Here is a 26,664-nt window from a genome sequence, read left to right as displayed (position 1 = left end):
GATTCATTATTAAAATCCAGTTTCAGCAACAGCAACATAACCCCCTTTGTATAATTGGTCAGCATTCAAGTTCTACAACATTGCAAACTTTACAAAATCACGTTTGAATTATACATTTATTTAAATGTTGACAAGCTTTTCACCTAAAAGTTACATTCAAATGTGGTTATTTTTGCATCGTGGGTCTTTTTTGAACTACGGATTAATGCACATGTGGTGCTCCAGTATTTATGGCAGCAGATCGATGCATGTTTTACAGCTGTTGGTGTCAATAAATGTTGCATTTCCACCATTCAGCTGGACTAAAATGTAATTATTTCACATTGATTTGTGTAGAGAGTGTATGTTTAGTCTGACACTGCTGGCTAATAAAAAAAAGTCATCAATAACGTATTGTAGAATTAAACATATTTTTCCAGAGCTGATAAATAGTTAATGAGTGGGCTATCTGGCTTCCTTCTAACCCTGTTTAGAGTTGCACATGCTCAGTACAGAGTGATGACAACCGCATGGGTAGAATGGATTGGGCAGTGTCGTATCCTGCGAATGCACTGACTTTTATGCATGTGCAGAACGGATTTGGCAGCTGTGACGGATCAGACAATCACATTTTAATAGTTTTTGAACAACAATGGACATCTGTAGCATAGAGGAATAATGTTCCAAATGTTACGACCATTTTCTTTGCTTTATTTTTGTTTACTGGAAATAAGAAAAAAATAGAATTATCCTTGATTTTTTGTTTTCAACGAATGTTGAGTCATAGAACAGAGGGTTGATTATTACCATCCATCCATCTTCAACCGCTTGTCCCTATCGGGGTCGCGGGGGGGCTGGAGCCGATCCCAGCTGACATCGGGCGTGAGGGCACATAGAGACAAACAGAGACAGACAGACAACCATTCACACTCACACCCACATTCTCACCTACGGGCAATTTAGGGTCATAAATTAACCTAACACGTGCATATTTGGACTGGAGGAAGCCAGAGAACCCACGCAGAGATGCGGAGAACATGCAAACTCCACACAGAAGGGCCCCAGCCCCGTTTCGAACCAAACAACATGACAGTGCTAACCACCACACTACCGTGCCGCCCCGGGTTGATTTACATTATAACAATATTCTAAAATTCACATTGCTTTGTAATCTCTACTCTGGGCTCTTTCTCACTGACCCGCTCTGCTGCTGCTGCACTTGGTCTGGATCAAGATGCTGTCAGTGGTGCTGCTGCAGTGAGGGAGATGGAGAATGACAGTGTGTGGCCTGGGAGCCGACTCACATCCTGACACTTCTCTCCTCTGACTGGCAAATATGATCATTGTAAGATCTTTCCTCCACCCTCTATTTACAGATACTGGAGTGTGTTCAAAGAGAATACTAATGAGCTTAAAAATCCACACACAGCTTTATTCATCTCTGGGATTTCTGAAGGTGTGATTCGTTTTGCCACATGACACCCTGCACCTCTTTAGGAAGTGTACCCGGTACATCATCTGCTCTGTATATTTTAATTGACTATAAATACATGCTATTACCAGTAACAATCACTTCATATGAAACATTAAATTCTTTGGAGTTTTTTGAGACAACTAGACCTTTGTACAGTATGTGGTGGGAAGTAGTTGTGTAGGCAGGATAATGGCAACATTTACAAGGTACACAGTAACATGGCCGTCACCTTGTTCCATTATTGTCTGTAGCTAAAGTGCATACCTTAAGAAGACATACTGTATTGATCCCCAGGGGGGAATACAAGTTCTTTTTCACTCTGTTAATTTTCACACATTACAAACAGGTCAGACCTATACTGCTGAGCAGTTGGAAGTTCAATGTCTTGCTTAAGTGCACCAGGAAGAAAACTAGCACCCACAAATTGGAGTTGACAGCTAAGTGAATCTTTTTAAGCAATAGAGGGGAATACAATGAGATTTTCTACCTATTTTAGAAACAAAGTTGTGATTTTATTTTTTCTTATGACTCTATATAGACTTCAAACAAGTACAGTTACACCAAAAAAATAGTGTGATCTAGAGTTTAATTACTCCTACATTTTATTTTTAAGTCTGTGTGTGTTAATAAATAAATTGCTGAATGTGACACTCTCAACCTTGAAAAATAAATAAAAATACACAATGGCTAGTATAATCAAATGGTACCTGAGAAAATACACAATAAAACAGCTATTCACATCATAGGCTGTGTGTGTGTGTGTGTGTGTGTGTGTGTGTGTGTGTGTGTGTGTGTGTGTGTGTGTGTGTGTGTGTGTGTGTGTGTGTGTGTGTGTGTGTGTGTGTGTGTGTGTGTGTGTGTGTGTGTGTGTGTGTGTGTGTGTGTGTGTGTGTGTGTGTGTGTGTGCGTGTGTGTGTGGGGGGGTACTATTCATTATTCTGACTACCTGTGGGAAGAAACTGTCTCTGAAATGGGTAGTGTGTGATTTAATGCTCTGGTAGCATTTTCCAGATGGCAGGAGTGAAAATAGTGTGTGGGCTGGATAACTGGTGTCCTTGATGATGCTTTGGGCTTTCCTTATGCAGCGGGTAATGAAGATATCATAGAGCTGTAGAAGGTCTGTGCCAGTAAATTTCTGATGCTGGCTTTGCAGCGTATCACTGCAGTTTCCAGTCCCTTGCTGTTAAAACTGCCAAGACATATACTGTGATGCGTTCTTTCAGAATTTACTCTCTGTAGTGTGGTGATGAAAGTTAAGCCAAGCCTCGGTTAGCAAGCTGGATCTTTTGAGTGGCCATTTTGTTGCAAGTGAAGGAGTTTATCTGTACAGTGGTTAATTACAAATGTATAACAAATCTAAAGTGGCAAATGCATGTTTTTGGGGTGGGGACTGGAGGTTTCTAAAGGCAGGGGAGACAAGAATGCATAAACAGAGCACGATGTTTACTCTGAAGGTGCAATGAGGGATTTCAAGCATGCAGCCACACTAGCAGCTCTGCAAGAATGCACCTGGGCACAGTAGTGCTCTCAGATAAATGGTAATATCAGCAGCTAACTTGCTCACAAAGACTGTCTGAGAGTGTAGCCACTCCCTCCCTATGAAATAATAGCCATGTCAAATTTGCATTCTCAGTGTGAAAACCGTGTATTGTTATGTGTATTCTTCCAATCATCCAGTTACATGAAAGGGATTTCCTGTCAGGGTGGCACTTTGAATGACCAACCATTCTTTGCTATTAAAACACACACACACACACACACACACACACACACACACACACACACACACACACACACACACACACACACACACACACACACACACACAAGGAAATAAGGATTTAATTATATAGTAAATTCATATTTAAATGCGTTAATTGTATTGACATGTAAACAGTAAAGTGCAGCTCCAGCAAATGGAAACTAAAACGTATCTACTAAAAAAGCAGGATAAATTAGATATGAGGATCTGTCTCTAATGATACCCTGTGTTAAATAATGTCCGGTTCTCTAATAATAATAATAATTGCAATTAGGTGAGCGTTAGGAGTATAGTATGTAGAGTTTACTGTAACTAATAACAGAGCTCATAAAATAATCTTGTGTTTTCTCTTGCTTGTTTAGCTTCTAGTTGACCATAAGCTTGTTTAATGCAGAAAAGGTGTCGTCATTATCTCTTGTAGTGTGCACTATTGATGCGACAGCTATAAAAGAAAAGTTGGCAATTGCTTGGGGCTCTCTGCTGTATGTTCAGAAAGTTCACTCTAAGTGCACAGTCATTTTTATAAGCGAGTGAGCAGTTTGGTTTGTGAAAAAAAGTAATTTGTATTGTGGTCATTAAATCTTCATACCATAATGGCAAGAAGGCTGCCCAAGAGGGCCACTCTCATTCTCATCTGGACTTGCAGTAAATGAAATGCACCTGTCTCACAAGCCAGTCTTGGTCAAAGCCCCATGTCATTCACAGAAGTGAGGCTAATAACACAGTTAGACCATTCAGGCTCACTTCATTGTGTCAGAAAGGGCATTACAGCTGTTCGATATAATCAAACACAGAGCTGTTACTTCTGTGGCCTTGAAGAATAAAAGAATCGAGCAGCCTGATGGACAGACTTGGTCGAACATGAGAAATGTTTCCTCGGCTTCAGAAATATCATCAGCTAACAAGATTTGATAATTTACCTGATTTAAGTCAAGCCTGCTGTTGGTATCAATCCATCCATAATCTAACAAAGCCAATGCTGACGATATACCATTTTTGTTACTGTCAACAAATCCAATGAAAAGATCAAAACCAACAATGTTTTAGTCTTTTTCTCAATACTTTCATTCACCCCTACCCTGCCTGTCTGTGGCAATTGGCCCTAAACCCAATGCTGCTTATTATACATGTTAATCTTTAAAAACAGATTATGAATATATACTTAAATTTCTTTAGATGCGTAAATAATATTGTCGTTTTTAGCGAACGTAACTCAAAACTGAACTTGGAACAGAGAAAATGCTTGTCAAGTCAGTAAATAATAAAATAGTTCAAATCAGTGGATGTGTCGTCAGGCCAACGCTCATTATTTTCACGTTGCATAACTTTGTAGGGACTAAGTTGTGACTTGAGACCTGACCTACCGTAAGGTCCTGGGATTGAGTAAATCTATGTAGTGTATGTGTGAAAACAGCATGTTTTCCTCTTGCATGTATGCAAAGGCTCATTTATACATCTTAACCTTTCACCTCCTTGTTATCAATAAATAAGTGAATCAAAAAGCTCAGAAAGCATATTGTCTCACATGGGCAGACTAATTATTGCAACATGCTGTTTCCTTTGTAAATGTGTCTCAGAGTCGAGAGCCTTTGAATTCAACATATTGAGCCCTCGAGCAATGCTCTACCCCTTAAACGCTGAAGTTCAAATTCAGTCAGCAACCCAGATCCACAGAAACTCATTATTTCACATTATGTATTAAAATGTTGGTCAGACATAAAGGGGAAAAAATCATGCCAACACATGGAGGGAGAGCTTATATTGCCAAAATAGTCTCCATTTTCTAACCTATTACCAATAAGGAGCTGAAACTCCAGACTCCTGGCTAATTAACAGCACAGATATGTCCCAGCTCAGACATGGCAGAAACCCCAACTCTTTTGCTCCCCTGCAATGAACCACAACTGTAAGTAATTAGCAAAAACAATACCTTTCTGATCAACACAAAGCATTCTCTCTCGTTTCCAATGACACACCATGAATTCAGATGAGCCAATTAGCGTATGCTTTTCCCGTGGTACTGAGTTCACAAAGTCTTCGATTGAAATTCTGGTGCACAGCAATACAGCAGAAAGTTTAGTTGCCCTGCAGGCCACTGTGGCCTGGCAGGTTTGACATCACGTAACGCATACTACGGATTCATATAAGGGTAGTTTGGAGGTGGAGATCAGGAAAAGTGTTGATGCTTAACATTCATTTTTGCCTTTATTCGATTTCATTAAATGAATAAACAATAAAGGGAATTTCATAATTTAAGTTTTTATATGAGAATAACCAATTCAAATATTATTAGAAATACAGAATAGGATACAAAAAAATCTGAGCAGGAATGTTTATAAACATAGGCCATTTGCAGTATTTTTTATTACTTAGAGATCTATGGCTGAGTAGCAGCATAATTAACAGCTCTTTTGCATTTTCTTCACGGTTTCTGAATGCATATTCTGCACTGTCCTTGCCATGAGGACCTCGTTCACTTCATCCTGCTGTGAATATTGAATGTGAATATTATATACATATAATGTAGACCGTATGCTTATTGCAGCAGGAAACTTTTGAAGCCTGGGCATGTAAAGTCAAGAGTTCCAGTGTACTAAAAAATAAATTTAAAAAGTGGATACTTTAATTAAAATGGGTTGTTTTTGTTTTTTTTTCACATCCAGCTGTTGCAGGGAAAGTCCATTCCTAAACTGGGGTCACTGGACCAGATTGAAACAGGAAGTGGAGATGCAGAGGGACGTTACAGCGGCGACTGTGACGATGAAGATGGCTGTGGTTCTGGAGGTGGCGAGGTGAAGAGGAAAGTCTCCAGAGTCTCCAAATGTAAGTCTCGTCGCTGTTATTTTATTGAATACTCAACCAATTAACCATGTGAAGAAATTGTTACCCAGCTGTTATTTTTTGCCCTAAGGAGGTCGGGTTAAATAGTAATATCATGACAATTAAGTGATATATTCTAATTTATACTCAATCGGATTTGGCGTAATGATTTAAATTTGCATGTATGTTTTTGCGTATGACTGCCCATAGTTTTTATTGTCTATCTGAAAACTAGACATTCGAAAGTGCAGTAGCATAATACTATATTTTATTTTAAGACTTGTTCCAGCCTCAGTTTTATGACAGCCATAATAATAGTCATTAAAGATAATAGTTGCTATGGGGACATTATTGCAATCAAGGCCCGTTACCCTAAAAATGATTGCCCCTCAGAGGATCAGTAACCCCTGATGAATCGCAGCGGCGGAGCTCTCCTATTCATTTTGTTGCCTGTCACACTCTCCTGTCAGCACATGGATTCCCCCTCTCCTCTCTCTTCTATTCTCCATCACACATGCTAACAACCTGATTAATCACCGCTCTCATTTTGCCTATGGCGACAGCAAGGAAAGGGGGGGTCATCCAAACAAGCCGTTCTATCCGTGTAAATGTTTCCTTTACTGCTTGTCGGTCTGTCTTGAGGCTTTAGCAGCTCAGGCTCAGGGAAGCTACTTAACAATCGCTCATCTGAGGCTGTGGGGAGGCTCTGACATTTATCACCCATTACAGTAGAGCCGCCCTTTCCTTGTCATAGGCCAGATCAGCCTGTCTCCCATATTTATGACCCACTGTCTGTCGTGACCTCTGTTGAGCATCTGTCCGCTGATGCCTGACCCTGACACAAATACCAAGCAATTCCCACCTGAACCAGACCTCTGATCAGTCCCTGCAGGTTTCTAAAAAATTTTTTTGTGTTTAAGCCACAAAATTGTTTGATTGCTTTTTAGTGGCCCCCCAAAGAAATTGAAGTCAAAGCAACTGGACTTGGTTATTTGTCTAGGAAGACGTTTCACCTCTCATCCTAGGCTTCCTCAGTTCATGTACGCATCTGACCAGGCTGGGACTGGTCCAACTGTCTGGTGTCGAGATCCAGGTATTTCACCTTTAGTAAGGCCGTAAGCAAGGTCGATGATGTCACTGGAACCCTTTGTAACAGTCGTTGGTGGGAAGTTGGTTTCACAGGAGGCCATTTGTGAACATTGTGATCCCAACTTCAAGTGATCCCATATTTAAACGTTTTTCCCGACATCATTGGCTATTAACTGTTAACTGTCTAACCACGATGTACAGCCAAGGGAGCTGCTCGTGTTAAAAACAAATTACACTGACAGTGAGTGAGTGTCACAACGTCCTGTATCTGGTCATTCAAATTGAGAGCCCAGCTGCCGGTCATAGATTTTCACTTAATTTTGACAAGAAACAGCTCCAAATGTTTTTTTTCCTGCGACCGATGGACTAATGCAATTTTGGTCCGCTAATGATTTTTTGGTCAACTACTTGGGGGCAGCCTTAGTCTTTCATTTTAGAAAACAAATAAGTTAGTCCTCTTGATATTTTTTTTGTGTGTTTATTTGCAATCACGATTCGAATTGAAAGTATATTTCAAGAGGTTCAATCCAAAACACCCCTTCAACCTGTAGGAGTGAATAAAGGTGATAAACAAGGAGCCCACTTTCCACTGAATCATTTTCCATGATCTTTGTTTGTAACCAACATAGACATATAACTCTCTCAGACACTAACTGGTGTATGACAGGGTTAATAATCATGCGTTAAACTCTCATTTCACCAATCCTGAGACACTGTTATTCACAAATAAACATTTGCCATCCACACAAGAAACTAGCTAACTACATTAGCAAGCCGACTCATCTGTGGCTGAGAGGAGTCAAAGTTAGCTCAAATATCTGTTACAGGGTTAAATCAATTCTATGATGGCTGAATAGTAATCCTCTGACTCAGTCAGCCAACTTGGTGTTGAATGGATTATTAAGTGAATGTTGGATAAACTGCAGTATTGATATAAGGCTTCTGACCTCGTCATGCCCTGCAAGGAAGCACTAAGCTCAGCACAGCTGGAAGTAAGGACTAATGATAACTTCCCCTTAGGGGAACATAAGCTGCCAGTATGCTTCATGCTTGTTGTCATTGGGTTGGGGGAGCTGTGCTCCACCATTTCTTTAACTCTCTGAAAGGACAATCAAACATTCAAGCTGGGTTTCAGTTCTCTTTTTCCTTGCTATACTTTCCTGTAAACAACAGAGCGAACCACATTCAATGCTTTCCAGGAGCGATTGTCTGAAAGTGTGCACCGTTCCACATTTCTAAGCAATATCGCTTTGTCCCCCTTTAAATGAGGTCTGAGAAGATGGATTTGCCTGTTAGATGTAAATGTGATTCTTGCGTTATCTCATGTTATTACAAGAATTTAGCAGCAATTCAAGGTAAATATCGAATCAAAAACTTAACTGTAACATTTTCGTAAGATCCTCTGGCAAGCTCCAGAGAGAATGGCAAACAATCAAGATGACCTGTGAGCACTGATGGAAACTTCAGGTCTTTAATTCAATAAGAAATATATTCTGACAACGTCAGGTCTTTAATTCAATATGAAATATACACTGCTTTTTTGTTTGGTTTACTTTGTACAGAAAGTCCAAAAGTCAACATCACACGTGCTGTTAATTCTGAAGTCGTTTTGAAAAATACATTACTCTGGTTCACAAGTCAGAAGTGAATGAAATCATGGAGAGAGTGAGATATATATAGAAATGAAGTGAAGTTAGTATAGTGGTATTGCCGTCTCAGTGCCAGATACTTAAACACCGTGTATAATTTCATTTCATTCCTTTTTCCGCAATTATCTGTAATCCCTCTTCCTCTCTGTCTTTGATGTTTATCAGCAGAACATGCTAACGATAGATGAGGATGATAGGGAAATAAAATGGAATAAACTGACAATACAAGCAAGATGTAAGGGATAATCCTCATTTAGCAGAATTATTATTGTGTGGGAAGGCTATGTATGTGAAAAAAGAAACAATGTGAGCAGTTCATCCTTCAGAAATATTTCAAGGATTTTTTTAATGTTTAGCAGCAGGCTATTTACTACTTTGCAGTCTAGATCACTTAGCTACCTGACCAAGTCTGTGTCTTTGTAAAACTATAATAAGGCTCAGCTCCAGAGAATAATTGAAAGCACACAGTGGAAACAGAAAAAAATAATTTATTTATCAACCTGTTCATCTTCGAGATGCACTGACTGCTCACAGCTCGTCAAGTACTGTAACACCACTCAAGACTCCAGGATCCAAAGAGAGAGCATGTATCCAGAATCTAATGCATTTTCTCCTCGTATCAGGCACTGTTGGTCAGTTATTACCTGACCTGCCAATTACTTCAACAAACACACACATTCCTCCTTAATTAAATTAACATTTAACACAAATTAGAAAGCATCGTAGCCAGGATCATACTTATCAATTTTAATAGACATATTTGAAATACATATTAAGAAAATGGCCATGTGTGCTTTGTGCAAATAGTGGATAAAACTATTTTTATGGAATTATTGCACACATTCAGATCTTGGTGTGATGAGGCATCTTTACACTCTCAAATAACAGAGAAATTTTAGCTTTGATATCCAGAATTTGATTTTTGGAGATGCACTGAAGCTGATATATATATATATATATATATAAATATGCTGCTAATTCGGGATCAGTACAGAACATTATCTAAATATCTTGGATTGATTAGTTTCATGTTGGAAGATTTATTAATGTTTATAGATTTTTAGTATATTAGTATTGGAGAGACGCTATTGCCTATTATGGTCTTGAACAGGACTCAAACACACACGCACGCACGCACGCGCGCAAGCACGCACACACACACACACACACACATACACACACACACAAACGAACACACACACATACATACAGTTCCTGGCTACATACTTTTCAACTACTCTTTATCCAATAATCTTGTATTTCTGTGACCTGTAGACATCACCTTCAGTCGAGAACAACTAAGAGGTTTTATTCATGTTCCAACTGCAACAGGCTGCCTCTTATCTGGCCTGGCGTGGTTGATCTGCAGACAATGTGACTGCTTGCAGCGTGAGCGTTATACTGAAAAAAGACATCTGTCAGACACAGTGGCAGCGATCGAGACACCAATCGATTTCTAGCAAGTAAGCACAATGAGTGGAAGGGGAGAGGCTGCTTTACCCTGACTCTTATTAATTAATAGTGTCTCAGCAGGAGAGTATTTGATGATATTTGAGCTTCTGCCTCGCAGGCTGGTGGTAAATGACTGTAGCTGTGGCTGCTCCACTATCAAATGGCAAGTGATTATTTCCATGGCAGCATCAACAAGGGGTCTGCACATATTTAGTATAAGTTAGTTTTCTGTCTTGTTTTAAGATGTTGTAAATGTTCCAGAGATCTGAGAGATGAAGGCCACTTTGTTGGAAATGCAGTAATAGGTCTAGTTTTCCTTTTAACAGGCCAAGTAACACTGTACCGGGCCTATTAAATAGATTTTTATCATCATTATAGTGTGAGATCAAATTAGTTCACCTGCTGTGTCTCCTGCCCTCCTCTGTGCCGGTAATAATGTGATCGAAATCATTTACACCAGTGTGTCTTATAAGTGTTTGACCAGTGAGCCTTACTTGGTGGGCTCCTAGGTTGACTGATTATCTTGATTAAATTAACCCAATGAACTACTTATTAACTAAGATATTTATCAAAGACTTTCACCTTTGGAAGACTGTATCATTATACCTTTCCAAATAGTGCAGTGTCATACGGCCAAATACCGTATGTCTGTTGTTAAGTAAATGCTGAATATTTACAACTCATTCTCATCCCACCTCGTAACATAAAGCCACTCTGTCAGGAACCCTTTGCGTTTTAAATACGGGGAACATGTTAACATGAATTCATACAAAATTACATGTTTAGGTTTAGGCAACAAAACCCTAAGGTAAGGGTTAGGAAAAGATCATCATGGGGTTAAAATAAGTACGTTTGTATCCTGACTACAGTAATGCACAGGACACACAGGCCAACCTAACCTCCTCCCTATGCGGACTTTGTCACTCTCATTAAGGGAGCACTTGCTCTGAGTGATGGATTTACAGTAAAAAGAAAGGTATCTAACGCAGAGGGCTGTGACAAAATGGTGGTATTTCATGCCCTGTGAATGAGAACAGACTTTTATTTAACAATGAAATGCACTGAATACATAGTCAAGTGGCTCTAACTAAATAGGTACATTTAGACAAAAAGGTAAAAACGTAATAAGCAAAAGACAGTATTTCTTCAACTTACTACATTGTACACTGTATTTAAAAAAAAATATTTTTATTGCACAAACAATATTTCCCCCTTCAGTTGATATTCAAAACATATTCTGAATAAAATGCAAAAATAAAGCGTCTGAATTTAGCCGTAGTTGTTACATGTGAAAATTAAAATTCTGTTTGTTTGTCCTCTGGCTGTGTGGCTTCAGGTAAGGTTGTGTTGAATGTCAGTCTCATTGACAATGAGGAGCTGGTGAAACTTGAACTGCAACTGTAGATGTAAATTTTAGATTTGGGACTAGAACTGTACACCTGCGTAAATACATGTTTGGGTGAAACAACAAGAAACAGCAATACTCAGTGCCCCAAAATCAGACCATTGTAATCTTCCAAGAGCAGGAACCAGTCATCATTACAAAAGCAACTGTAATACTACAGAACTGTTTATGAGGAAATTAAGAATTGACTCCGTCCCCGCAGTGTTATCCCGTCCTACACACTGACACCAAGACGTATCTGACACCAAGACTCTCCGGTTGTGCGTTACATGTGTGAAAGGGAAATTCCGGACGCCCTGATTCTCCTGAAGTTGTCCGGTGTTCATGTGTCAAAACGACTTAATAGTGCTGCATTAACACCAAGTAACACAAATGAAACAGCAGACTCCAACCGACTGACTGTCCAACACAAGACAGGACAATACTGATCATGAAAGGTAGCCACAGGGGAAAAGCACTATCCAACTACTGTCCAAAATGGAAAAACCTATCAGACATCACAGTGTTGAAGCTGAAGGGACATGTGTGTCAATACACAAGTAAAGCTCAGTGGGGGGTTTGGAAACTATAGCAGAGGCCCGCAGCGCGAGCTACTGAAGACAGAGCTGTCACTCTACAACACCAGAACAATCTGGATTAGACAGTGGTTGAAGAAGTATTCATTCCTTTACTGGAGCAAAAGTATCTGTACTGAATTGTGAAAACACATCATAACATACACAAGTTCTGCACTGAAAATATTAATTATGTAAAAGTATTTATAGATAAAATGTACTTAAAGTTTCAAATGTAAAAGTAATCAGATAAAGGGCCCATGTGAGTGATGTGTTTTGTCGAAGTGGAGCTGATTCTAAATACTGTAATAGTGTGGGGTAGTTTAATCCATAAAAATCATATTTTCTAAGATCATTGTGTGATTTGAATGCAAAATCCTAATTCTGATCCAGATTTCAGCTGTAATACATCTGTAGTAAACAGTGCAATATCTCTCTCTGAAATGTACTGTAGTAAAAGTATAAAGAAGCATAAAAGTAAATAAAAAATCAACATTTTAAATCAGTATTAGTTTATATTAATACTGAACTCTGTTGCCAATATTATGTTTTAAGGCAAATTGAGAAAAACAAAATCAGTTTTTGTTTTACTAATAAATGATGTTCTTCATGACAGTGAAACACAGTTCATTGGAGTAATCCTCAGTTTTTTTGTATTTCATTTTTTACATGTAATACATTTCACATATTGAGGTACAGGAAGGTTATAGTGGACAGTTTTTGTTGGTAGTAGTATGGTCATTCTGAAACGAAATCCTCTGAAGGTATTCTTATCGTCAAGACTGTACTGTTCAGCTGTAGACTGGATGAACAACCATAAAGCCAAAAACTCAGCTGTACTCATGGATCCCTGCAGGGGCGTCTTGCAGTATACAAGGTCAACAGCCCATTAAGAGCCTTCATCAGAAGCTCAATGACTGAATACTGCTCCATACGGACCTAATGTTTCGTCCCTCCTGCTGTTCTGCATTGGCTTTACCCTTTCTGCCAGATCACCATGAAGAGAAAAAGGTTCATGAGAGGGGCTAGCATCAGTCACCTCGTCTACATGCAAGCCATTGAGCTGAATGACAAGAGGATCTACAGCAATGACACTGGGAAGAAAGCAATTTGGAGTGGAAAAATGTAGCTGGGTGGAAGTAAATGGAGGGAGAATAATTGGAATTGAGCTTTTAAAAGGCCGAATTATGGACTGGTTACAGCTGCATGAACCAAGACAGGCAGCAAGATCCAAGGTCCATAAGTAACTCCTCAGTATACAGCGGATGCCTTGCTGTTCATATATTCCGCTGAAAAAGCTCAAACTAAAGCCGTGCTCTACAGAAGATTCCAACCCAGAGTTCATCACCCTTCTTATGACAGTGGAGGTGAGCGTCAAGGACACTGTATGAAACACAACGCATTCGTGAGTACATTAGTGAAATGGCTCCTGTCATTGGCGGACAGATGAGGTGGCTGTGAGAGATTGCCTGAAAAAGACACCATCTGCCATTAGGGAAGTTCCACAGCTTATGCAGCAAATTATTTGATAACAAGAAGTCTTAATTCAGCAATTTTGGAAAAAGCAATTCAATCATATTTTTACTCGTGCAGGTAAAAATGTGTTATTTTTCTATTTATAAATTGATAATTAATCACATTGGTGATGGTATTCATCACTGGCATTACCTACTTGGGAAACACACAACAAAGGCTTACTTTGTTTTAACGTTAATAAACAACAGCAAATTTCTCCCCCTCATCCTAATATCAAGTACTAATATCTATGTTTTATGAATGAAGGGGAACACAATTTGAAGCAACCACAGTTTGTGTTTGACCAGTTAGCTAAGGTCGAACTCTGAAACATCAGAAAGTGCTACTCCACAACTGTTTGTTACACATTGGACTGTCCTACAGGAACTTATCCCTAGGCCCTGGATCTACTGGTTGAAACACAGATTTAGTTACTGAGTAATTCCTCCAAAGATTCATGGTCCCAGGGAAATGTCCTGCAATGGAAACCTCCTTGAAGTCTCATGAAATAAAAAAAAAAGAAGAAAAATTGCAGTGGCCTTAAGATGATCCTATTCCATTACGATGGGCATTCCTGTATCATTTATTGTTCAACAATTATTTTTCAAATCTCATTTTTTATACCACAGCCCAACAGTTTGGATTCGCAAAAACTCTGACAGCAGAAATAAAATCTCTATATCCAGTGAATTATCTTGAGTTGAAAACCTGAGGGAAGATAGTTTAATTTTAAACTGCACAGTTCAGGAGTTATGGGCCAAACGTCTCATAACACCACTGGCTGTTCTGTGTAACTTTTTTCTGCTTAACTAGTGGTGAAGAGCTCTGAAACCAATCCAACACTGGACACACTGATGGTGGTGCACACTTAGGGGAATAAAAAGGAAGTATAATGCAAACAGTGTGGTTTCAGTCCTGCAGTTTCAAACCATCGACTTTATATAAAACATGGACAACCACCCGCCCATCCATCCGGTAAAACATGACATTAGACCCTGTTTTTATAGCGTCAAATAACTAAGCTTATCAAACAATGTATATCAAAACTTCGTAAAATGACAGAAACCATATTTGGGGTTAAAAATATTTGATGAATACTTTGATTTTTATCGTAGTCCATGTCCTTTCCTACACTCAAATTGGCAGCATTACCAGACTATGAAAGGCATAATCTGCTCTTCAAAACTATAAATGAATCTGAGCCTTGTGTGTGTTGCCTTGGTAACTTTTGACCCAAGTTTGTTTTTATGTGTTACATGTTGTGTGCCCTCTCAGTTGAATTTAGGTTGCCTTGACATGCCCTGGATTACTAAACTACCTTAAAGAACATATTAACCCCACTGCCTCCCACTCTTCCACAGATTGTTTGAGGTTTTAGCTTCACTGTGGGATTAGTTTATGTAATCAGTCTTTTGTGACTCATCATGAATGCCTCCCCCGTTTGCTGTGGGCTTATCCAACTCAAATGGATAATCATGCACCTTTCTCCAACTCAGCTGGCTTTCAACTATTGGAAATGATGTGAGTGAGTGACTCAAGTCGTTTTATCAAACTAAAATTCATGGAGGTACTGTAAGCAGGATCTGTGAAGCTGTATGTTCTGAAATGTTTTAACATTTAAAACATCTGATAATTGAGGTGAGGGGATGTCTTTTCAGCAATCAGCAGTAGCATAGATTGTAGATCAGACATATTGTATAACCAGACGACCTTCTTCTTTCCAAATACTTTTCTTTTGCTTTATGTCCTTTTTCAAGTACACAGACAAAAAAAGATTTAGTTGATGCCTGTGTACGAATAAGAAAATGTGTACCCTTTCACATAAATAAGCTACAAAGCAGGGCAGATGAAAGCATACAGATTAATATCTGCTGTGTATTAACATATGGTCACAGCTCAGATTGGATTCTGTTTCAGATGAAATACACGCATAGTGTATGTGCTTTGAACCTCATTGCCTGCTCTAACTCAAATCTTGCTTGGATGAAAATTAAATGCAATTGCTTTTCTGATTTGCCACAGTAAACATTATGACATTTTTATTTTAAGATAATAGAACCGTTGCATTTTCTTTATCATTTCTCTTCCAGATGTTTTTTTTTTTAACAAAGCTTGTTAACCACATTAAGTTGTCATTATCTTCAATGGCACATTCCTGTTTTTTCAATCATTTTCTCATACCTTGCATGATTTAATGACTGGCTTAATGAGCTGCGGCTTGCATGTGGAAGGACATCTCATCGTGTTAATGAACCATGAAAAGGGCAAGCACACATCATTGTGTGAACGGTTTTAATAATCAGTTCGGTGTCAGACACACTACCCATCTACCAAAAGTGTGCTCTATCAATAAGCACAGATGCTGGAAATTTCATTAAGACAACTTATTCTCTGATGGCCCGGCCTGTTTACTCCTCGTCTCTCACTAGCTGTCCGTGTGCTACGAAGTAGATACTTTCAAGGCTTCTATATTGACTGGCCACCGTTTCTCTTTTGCAAGCTTAGATGTGATCTTTAAACGCTGCAAAAGCCACATAATGAATTACGGTAATAAAAAAAAATCAAAGTTATATCCTATTTTATGAGACCGTATCACTGTGAGCTTTACTTCTACCACTGCTGCCTGAATTCTCCATTTATGAAATAGTGGGCACCATTTCATATTTAGACCCTTTGTAAGGTAATTAGTGAACTTCTAAGTTACTAAGTGACTGACAAGACTATAAGAGTACAGCCATGCTATTGGCAGTGTGTGTATCCTAGGCAACACGTTGCTTTGAGCTAAATCTTAAGGGTCAGCAATGTCAACATGCTCACAATGTCGATTCTGACATGCTGATGATTATCATTTTTAATCTTTAACATTTGCCAATTATCATTAAACACAAAGTACAGCTGATGATGATGAGATTTTGATTCATTTTACAGGTATGTGGTCATGAACGATAAATTAGAAGTTCAACCTCATGTTGCCCTGCTGCAAAGCAAGAGGATCACCAAGGATTACAAATCACTCCATGGCCAATGTGTGTGCTAGATTACATGGTAATTCATTGCAGTAGTTGTGGAGACATTTCACAAAAAAAATAGTGCTTGAGGAAAGGTCGGGGCATCACCAAAGCCAGTAGAATTCACCTTCTGGGGACCATGAATGTCCAAAATGTAATAGCGTTCCAATTGATAGTTACTGTAGATATTTCTAGGGCTGTACCCAACGCAGATTTTTCTTTATTCAAATTGGATCTGGCTGTTCAATATGAAGATTCGACTACTTGTTCCTTTTTTTTTGACTTTCTGGAAATCAGAAAATCCATTGATATTAGTCTCATGATAATTTAGTTAAATGCTGTCAAATACGCCACAGTTTCATAGTGAACTGAAAATCCTTTGACACTTCGCAATGGAAGGCAGTTCGAGCAGTCTGTCGTGGGGATTCAACTCCCGTCGGGGACAGGCGCTATACAGCACCCACTTCCTTGAGCCGCAGAGTTAATGTCCACTGTACCCTCTCATCCTGCAAGGAGGGGCGGCTGTCAACCAGGGCAGGCTGTCCTCAGTGTGTCAGGGGTCCTCAGCGGTGTTGGCCACCCACCTGACCAGTCTTGATACACAAAGCCCTCCTTGTTTACTCAACTTTGTGGGTGTGATGTTTTTGCCCTGACACCATCATTCATATCTATAGACAACCTGTGGGAAACACTCTGCGCTCACCTTGCTAGATAATGTAATGCACACTGACTGACAAGCACACAAGACTCTCGATTTGAATGATTCAACTCACTGATTTTCGATGACAGCCCTAGTTATTTACATATTTCACTCTGAACTAAAGTGGTGAACTGATGGACCAACTGCTATTGCGAGTCACACAGTTGATATTGTTCATGATAACATTTGTGTTTGAAAGTAGTAATAAAATTATTATAATTGTTCTAAAAGAAAAAGCATTGGTGATTGTTTGCCACTGTAACCGGCCAATTTACATAGAGTCGTGTATTGCAGCTTGTGGCGAAATCAAAGTAGACTTTGCGTGACCCACACCACTTGTCAGCTTGGTGACATATGACAGGCAGGTTTTGTCTCCTTCCTCTTCACGTCCTCTGAAAATTTCACTCAGCCTTCATCTCCCCAGACCTCCAAGGTCAACCTTAGATGTGCATCAGCAGCCTTGGCAGACCCACACGCTGCTCTCCCCTCATCCCTCCTCTCCGCCTGCCTGCCCTGCCAGGCAGAAAAAAAACCTATTCACTGTATGTCTGCTGCGAAAGCCCTCAGCTCACCCTCTTTCTCAATAGCATGCACACCCACAGCCACAGCTATACACGAGCATGCATGGACACACACACACACACACACACACACACACACACACACACACACACACACACACACACACACACACACACACACACACACACACACACACACACACACACACACACACACACACACACACACACACACACACACACACACACACACACTCACTGACAGAATCACATCAGATGAACCGGTGAAAATCTGAGTCGCCCAACAGGAACAAGGTGTCTGAATCTACTCAGGCTGATGTTCTGTGTTGACCTTCAGTGATAATGGATGAGAAATAATGGAAAAGGCAGGAAACATTCCTGCAGCATCTTGTTGTTTGTCATGTCACAAATGAAGAGGACCGGTTTGATGATTTTACACTTTGAGGTTAAAGTGTGGTCATGATCTACTGCGCAGAAAAACGTTACATTGTAATTAAAAACATGGTTTCTCAAAGGACCTTGCCTTGTCTGGCTCCAAATAAATGCACACATTAACCTTAATCTTAAATGATCTGATTTGGATTGCTGTGTTCCAGGTCTGCATCAGTGCACTGGAAAAAGAAACAGCTCTTAAGATGCTTTATTAAACTCTCTGTTCTACTCAGCTTCAAACCTACTCACAGGTGATCTCTTGAGTAATAGTGACCATGTGTGTGTGTGTATATGTATGTATGTATGTATATATATATATATATATATATATATATATATATATATATATATATATATATATATGTACATATATATACATATATGTATGTATGTATATGTATGTATATATATATACATATATATATACATATATATATATGTACATATATATACATATATGTATGTATGTATATGTATGTATATATATATTGGGTGGCCATATGACTTCACCTGAGGCTCTGGAAATTTGTGATGTGCATTTTCCACAATCTTTTGATATTTCGTAAACCAAACAAGTAAAATCAATTAATAGAAAAAGTATTCAGTACTAACCTGTAAGGAAAATAATTGTGAGATGCAGGCCTGTATCTTTCCAATTCTCATCTACAAAAGGTCCTGTGGCAATATCGTTCACACAAAGTAGTCCTATAAGTGTAAATGTGAAGGTCTTTTTTTTAAATTTCATACAAGAACAGAGAGCAATGAGCACACTATGTCAGAACATGGGGCAAATGTTTATTCTTTCTATTCTTTTGGTATTTTAGGAAAAAATCACTTTCCAGGCATGAATCCACAAGTTGCATATAATGACTTTTGGATTTGGCAATAAATTATTGCCGCAGCCCGTCTCAAAGATGCTCTGTTGGGTTGAACTCTGGTGACTGTGGAGACCAGTGGAGGAGCCTGCAGTCATTTCTATTTTCATGAAAGTTTCTAGAGATAAAGAGTGCTTTGTTCCAGGGTCCGTTATCCTTCTTGAAGTATCCTTTTGAGAAAGGGTAGACTGTGGCCATGAAGGGCTGCTCCTGGTCAGTAGCTGAGGATGGTGTAGCATTTAAATTATGCCCAGTTGGCATTAATAGGCCCCATGTGTGCCAAGAAACACTATGCACAGAATTACACCTCCATCTCTAGTTTGGTCCTTTGACACAGACGAGAACCAGGACACTATTTACAGCAAACTCTCAACGTGTTGCAACAGAAATCAAAGCTTTTGAAAATGCCAAAGGCTTTCCACTGTTCAACCATCTGTATTGCTTGAACATGTGCCCTTTGTAGCCTCATTTCCTTCTCATTGGTCGAAAGCAGTTGAACCTTGCAGGAGGCTTTTAGAGCATCAACCCACACATTTTCAAGGTTCAACAAGATGTGGAAATGAAACATCCTCCTCGACCTCTCCACACTTTTTTTTTTTCATGTGTTTGGGGCTGTACCTGAACAACCCTGATGAGAGGTTTCCCCCACAAAATTGCATCTGACTATATATTGCTCTTTACTATTTCATTCTTTTTAAACTCAAGATGTTGTGGTCTGAGGAGGGAGGCAGCTTCTAGATTTGACACCATGATGTCCTTCCTATTCTTCTGAATAATCAAACAATACTGACCTCTTGACCCTGACTTCATGGTCTTATATATATTGAGGTTTTTTATTTTATTTAAGCGAATGTAAATGATACTGTGTAGTTAATGGTTCTTCTCTGGATGAACACTACGCAATTGATATTTGGGCAAAAAGTATCTCTAATAACTACAAACCTAAAAAACAAGACAAATATTAACAGAATTAACTAAATGCATCTTCCTGAGCTGCTGAGGCTGAAACAAGACTGAGAATTTGACAGTGATAACCATCTGGAACAGAAAATGTACTTGTGTCCACAGTAGTGCAACCACACGATCATATCAGTCAGATATCAGGGAGCTGATATGTGTCAGTGATCTGTGATCCCCCTGTGGGAGTCATGTTTTTTTTGCCTTCTCAAGACCCACAATGACTCATTTACCGCGTCAGGGTGATTGAATGTCACAACACTGAGAGCACCTCTGAAACACTCTCACTTCTCTCTAATCACACACACACACTCTCACTTCTCTCAAATCACACACACATACACACACACACACACACACACACACACACACACACACACACACACACACACACACACACACACACACACACACACACGGTCAACCAGCAAAAAGTATAAGTACACCAGCAATTTCCTCTCTCTTAACCGATTATAAGAATTATACCAAAAGTAGGTAAAAGGTAAATGGAAGGAAGTTGTATGTACTGTATTTTTATTTTTATATGACACTTAATATAGGGCCAAATGCAAAACATCTCAATGAGGGATAAAGCGTAGAAGTGCTTCCACCCCATTTTCTGAGGTCTTTTTTTTTTTTTTTTTTTTTAACTTTTTATTCGTGAAAACCACATAAAACAAATTATTAATCATTGCAGAGTAGTTTTTACATCCCTCAAAACTTGTCTGGAGAGGGACTTTAAACTCTGCATGAATTATTGTATTGAGTTTGACTGGAAGTTGTTAAATAAATAAAGATAAAATCAATCTTTCTTCTTCACTTTTTCTTTAAGATTTATTTGGAATAAATTCTCCCAAACTTGTGTCTGCTTCCACATCAACGATGATAAACAACAGCAATAAATACAAATCAAGCATTAGATATTTCACTATAATTTTACACTGTCGGACTAATTGATGATTTATGACTGCCATCCATTATGTACACAAGGCTTCATGCTCCCTCTTGTCACAATTTGCAAATCTGGAATGTAGATATATATCTTGTTCAGAGATGCTTTCAAATCCATCCAGTTCTCTGAAAATAGAATGAATAATTGATAATGATAATGACAGAACCCCATGCTAATGGTACAGTAGGTGTCAAAATGTATTGTCTAAAAGGAGCAAGAGTCCTAAGGTTTCTTTTAACTAGTTAAAACCAATCAAAACTTATGCAAGTTTAAGTGTGAAAAACCTTGCCTGTCACACATCCAGTCAACCTTTGCCTGCTCTACTCTGTTGTTTCTCACTGGCTGTTTGTTTAAGCTGCATAAATACATCTATCCGTAGAAGCTGCTATTACCTTTGGCATACATAATATCCACACAATACTACTCACTCACCGAAACTTCAACAGCAAGAGATTTGGTTTAAATTAGAGATTACTGATGGGCACTTTGTAGCGGATGTTACGTCACGGTGATACTAGATGTTTTGGATGTCATTATCATGTTGTTTTTAAAAAAAAAAAAAAACAGTTTTGTTGTTTTTGCTGTAAAGTTGAATAGACCTCCATTTTATGCAGATTAGTCCAGCGTGAAGTGTCTGGCTCACAGAACTTGGACCAAGCTGTGAAACTAAGCCCTAAATGTTTTCAGAAATATATCTTTGTGGATTGTTTAGACGAAATAACACAACGTTTATGAGCAGGTCGCCATATTGTGTAAAGAGTGCGTTTATCTAATTGGTGCATTCGACAGTAGGGTGCGTCACCAAAGCGGCCAGTTGAGAGGAGCACAAGTCCCCTAGCATCCTCGACTGACCTGGTGGAAATGCACAGAGCTTTATCAAAGCAAACAGTTTAACTGGCTTTTGTGTTTTTTCTTGGAGCAGAAGAAAATATTTTTCCATCTCAGGCCAAAATTCATATTTTCATTTGAATGCCTCCAGAAAAGGAATGATTGTATATTAAAAAGCATACATGCTGAAACTGGAGCAGCTGGCATACACAGTAGATGTCTTTTGTGGTTTCTGCTAAAGGATTTTTTTTTCTTTTCAATTAACTTTGAGGGGTTTAGGCTGTGTCCATTAACAGTCAGGGAGACATACAACATTTTGGGACTAGCATATCCTTATTTTCCTAATGGCCTGAATTACAGAGTGCAGTCTACAGTGTAGTCTACATGTATACACCTCTGACACAGCCATGCAAGGAGGAAGCCAAGTAATAAAACAAATGCTCTGGGTGCTTTTATGTGCAGTGAAAACCTGTTAATAGGTTCAGCGCTTGCAAGCTGTTTAATGGGCTCAGCTTTGTTGCTGCCAAAGGATGATGAAAATTTACTCAGCAGTAATTGTTTCATCAAACATGAGGCTAATGTGCTGACTTTTTAGGTGGAGTTAAAAAAAAGTAAATATACTGAATATTTGGCTGTCAGAACTGTATGTTTATTGTTAAAATATGCTTCCCAGGCAAACACAATGCAGAGGAACTGTATAAATACTTTTTTCCTCATCACTTCAGTCCAAAATGCCTGTAGGGTTATCTAAGTAATGCCTCACTGACCTCAACATTTTATCAGAAATTGATTTCATTGCTGTTCAGAAACACTTTCTTGCAAAGTGAAATGAAGTCAAAGGTAATATCGTGGGTGGGTTTTGAGCAAGTCAGCTTCCCATTAAGACTCATGTTGAAAGTGTCTATTATCTTTCCAATTGCTTTTTCGATGATACTGTGGGAAGCAGCCCTGATGTTGGCTTTATTATGCATCTCCTCCAAAAACACAACACACTGCAGCGGAGGCTTCATTACATTTCATGCTTCCACTAAATGAATGAAAGAATTTCTCTGGATCTTGTGATTGTTGAATGTAACATCTGAATTAAACGGGAAATATTTTTGTATAATACTGCAAAAGGAAAATTAATGATTAAGAGCCCTATCAAGGTTTGGTGCCACTCTGTAAACATATTCTCATGAACAGTTTTATATGGTATCTTACCAAGAGTTTAGCTCTGGATTAAAAAAGATGATTTTTCTGAAACAAACACTTTGCTGATTTGTTCTGTTTTTGCAACGGATCTGTCCATGGAGATTTCTCAGAGCCATTCCCTCTACACCAACAAGACAACATCGTAAAAAGACAATAGAATAATCATACAATAAAATAGCCAATAACTAAAAATGATAAAATAGACAATAAGACAAATGTGTGAATATTAAAACAAAATCGCTAAAACAATAAATCCCCAAAACAATTTCAGTCAAAAGAAACTAGACAATTGCTTTGGGGATAAGGATGACCTGGACAAATGATAAGATTCACCGGCTTAGAACAATAAAACGATTTTAAAAAGCACAAAAAAAGGGTTAAGATTGGAAAGTTAAGATTAGACCTGATTTAAATGAGCTGACAGTCAGTCAAAGAAATAACAAGGGTCATGCTGTACAAGGGGACCTCTTTCATTTTAGTTATCGTCTGACTCACCATGTGACCAAAGAAATCTTTATTAAACAAGTTATTTTTAAACAATTATATAAAAACAGTACTTCATAAGATTTGCATCGATTTAATTGTCTTTTAACTTACTATCTATCAAAAAGTGAGTTCAAACAATGGTGATAGATCATATGATCCACTAATGAAAGAACATACTCTTTTTGCTGCGTATTCCAATATCTGTGTCTGTGAATGGGTTTGATTATCCCTCCCTAGCCATTTTATACATAAAGCAGTATATTTATACTTTATTTTATCCATCAGTGTTTTTTTTACTGAAATAATATGTTTCTGTTTTATTCTGTGAGAAAATATTCATTATTATTTATAAAGTGCTGTGTGAATAAAGTTTATTATTATTATGCTGAAATACATTCTTAGTTGCTTAGATTCAAAAACTTTAAATGCAAAATCCTCAAAGAAAGAAATATACTGAGGCAATCCTTGACCCGGTTGTCCTTAAACTTACTGGTCCTTTTCATAGTTACCTCAATGCATTCTTAACTATTGGAAATATATTCTGAAAAAGCAACTGTGTTAGAACTCTTATACATTTATTTGAATAACATTATTTACAATGTATATATATATATATATATAAAATATGGCAGTGAGAATATTTTCCTGGTGAGTTATTTTTGATCCAGCAATATAAATACTTAGGATACGAAGTTCCCTCATTCTAAAACCTAAAATTTATAGACCCAGGCACATGTTGAAAAGGCACAGGAACAATACAGGAAAAACAAAACAGCGATATAACAATTAATAACATTATCAGTGTTTTTACCAGTTCATTAAAGATGCAGTAAAGTTACAGAGGGGCTGCTGAACAAGTTGTTTCTAAATTTGAGAAGAAGCTTTAAAGATGGCATGTGGAGATGACCAGATAAGAATATATATTTTTTCTGAGGAGAATTGGCTAGACATAATGTGTAAGGACTGTAGTGTAAGAAAAAAAGGTCTACCTCGGAGAGAGAGAGTGGACTACTTACAGCTTCAAATACTTGAATGCTGTGCTGGCCCAAGTAACTGTGCGTGTCAGTCATAAAAATTAAATACATTGACATTATTAGCATGGACTGGGCTGGATTCAGCTGGATTGGAGGAGATGAGATTGAGATGTCACTCCATCCCACTACAAGATAATCTCTACTGACCTTATGCTGCTTTGGTCCTGAAATGTGTCTGAGTCAGCTCAGACCCTGTTGCCAAAACAGGCTGTAGCAGCGCTGAAATTGGAAAAATTATATAATGTTTTGCTTTAGCAGTTCAAATATAGTATGAGTATGACTAATTTGTTTCAGATAACAACATATATTTTTTATGTGCAAAAAATGCAGCAATTTGAGAGGGTTTTAAAAATACATACCGTAGGATAAGCCAAAAACAGCAGTGTCTGTAAAGTGGTTGTGTCCTTTTCCCTTTGGAGCAGCTCATTCCTGTTAGAGCAGAATCTGAGAGGATGGACATCCATTATCTGCTGTGCCTTGAAGGTAGAGAGAGGATTATCGGACTTCTGCAGGTTCAGCTGGCGTCCCACAGGTTGCAGACATCAAGATCCATCTCTCAACTGTCGATCAGAGTCTGGCGCGTGTCTCCATTAGCACCTTGTGGCGGATGTTTTCCATCTAGCATCCATCGCTTAGTGTCACACATCCTTAATTGGGCATGGTAATTATCCAATCACATAATATTAAGTATCCTATTTGTGGAAATGCGGTTGCTGAAAATGAATAGTTATTGATCAGCAACACTGACATTCAACTTACTCCCTTTTGCACATTAGACTAGCATTGATTGCTGGCAGTACTTCCTGTGTGCCATACTGTGAATCGACCACATTCCTAATGTGCGGTCCAGGCTTGACCATTAGAACCATCCATTATCACACTCGCCATCCACAAGCTTGTCACTATGGCCTGGTGGGAAATTGGCAAGCAGACATGACTGTGACTGTAAAGCAGAAGCAAATTTAGGTTCTCTAGTTTCTGTCAGCAAGCTTTTGCATAATTAATCGATTATAGCCCATACCGTATGGATTTGTTAGAGCAGCTTAGAATATGTATGAGTGTTGTTTTATGCCTGTGAGTTTTGTTTTGTGGCGGCCACAATATGTGCTTTTCACAATATGCATTAAGTTTGTGGATTAAGCCTTGCCTTTAAAGTGTTGAGTCTATTGTTGTGTCTTCTCACATACATATTATATTTCTCAGGTTGTCACTTAGAAATGAACATTGGTCTTTAGCAAGTATAAAATATTCATACATCTCATGGTGGGACGTTATATGTATTTGCACTGGTCATGGACGGATAAATCCCTCAAGGGGCCCTTGGGCAAAAATTCATGAATTGAACCCCCACCTACTCGCTTTCTACCCTCCATGCACAGAGCAGAATCTACATGAGAGCTTCATTATCTGCCCACAGACTAGTACGCCTGTCCTCCCCCCAGATTGTCTCTGTGGAAATTTGATTAGTTATAAGTCATAATCCTTACGATTTCAGTCCTGTGGTTACTGGCAGCAAGAGTGGATCTAATATACCAAGAAGTCTTGGTATCTGCTAATCTCTGTGTCAGACACATTGGATTTCCTGTGACTACTTCAAAATAAAAGCTCTCATATGGCTATAGAAGAGTAAACAGTGAGACTGATATCAGTGAGATAAAATCATAATCAATAATGCTCGATTACATGCTGCATGGTTTCCTGTGAGTCACTCGTGTGTGAAGGCAACATGAATGCATCGCAATGGCTGACTCCCCCGCTGACAATGAAAACTATTACATAGAAAGGTGATTACTTAATATTAATATAATGAATTGCGTAACAAATGCAGTTCATAAATAGTATACAAAATGGGTTTTCGATTTCAGGAAAATCATTAGTTGGTGGATTATACATTTGATTCGACATGCAGTGAGTTTGATTGAGGAATTTAAATTCTATTTAAATCTCTTTTGGCAGA

The 26,664-nt window shown here is 38.5% G+C and overlaps 1 protein-coding gene across 2 annotated transcripts in view; it reads left to right on the top strand.

Annotated features, from left to right (window-relative positions):
* The window catches only part of gpc5a (glypican 5a), a 117,329-nt gene that overhangs the window by 66,606 nt on the left and 24,059 nt on the right, over positions 1–26,664 (top strand). For both annotated transcript variants that reach the window (XM_083915723.1, XM_083915724.1), the window contains one exon: positions 5,879–6,038. In XM_083915723.1, the coding sequence (XP_083771849.1) occupies positions 5,879–6,038 (160 nt within the window). The remainder of the gene's footprint in view (positions 1–5,878; positions 6,039–26,664) is intronic.

The sequence above is a fragment of the Echiichthys vipera genome (assembly GCF_963691815.1).
Source record: "Echiichthys vipera genome assembly, chromosome: 1".
Taxonomy (NCBI): Eukaryota; Metazoa; Chordata; class Actinopteri; order Perciformes; family Trachinidae; genus Echiichthys; species Echiichthys vipera.
The sequence above is the reverse complement of the archived record's forward strand: the minus strand, read 5'-3'. Positions and strand labels throughout refer to the sequence as shown.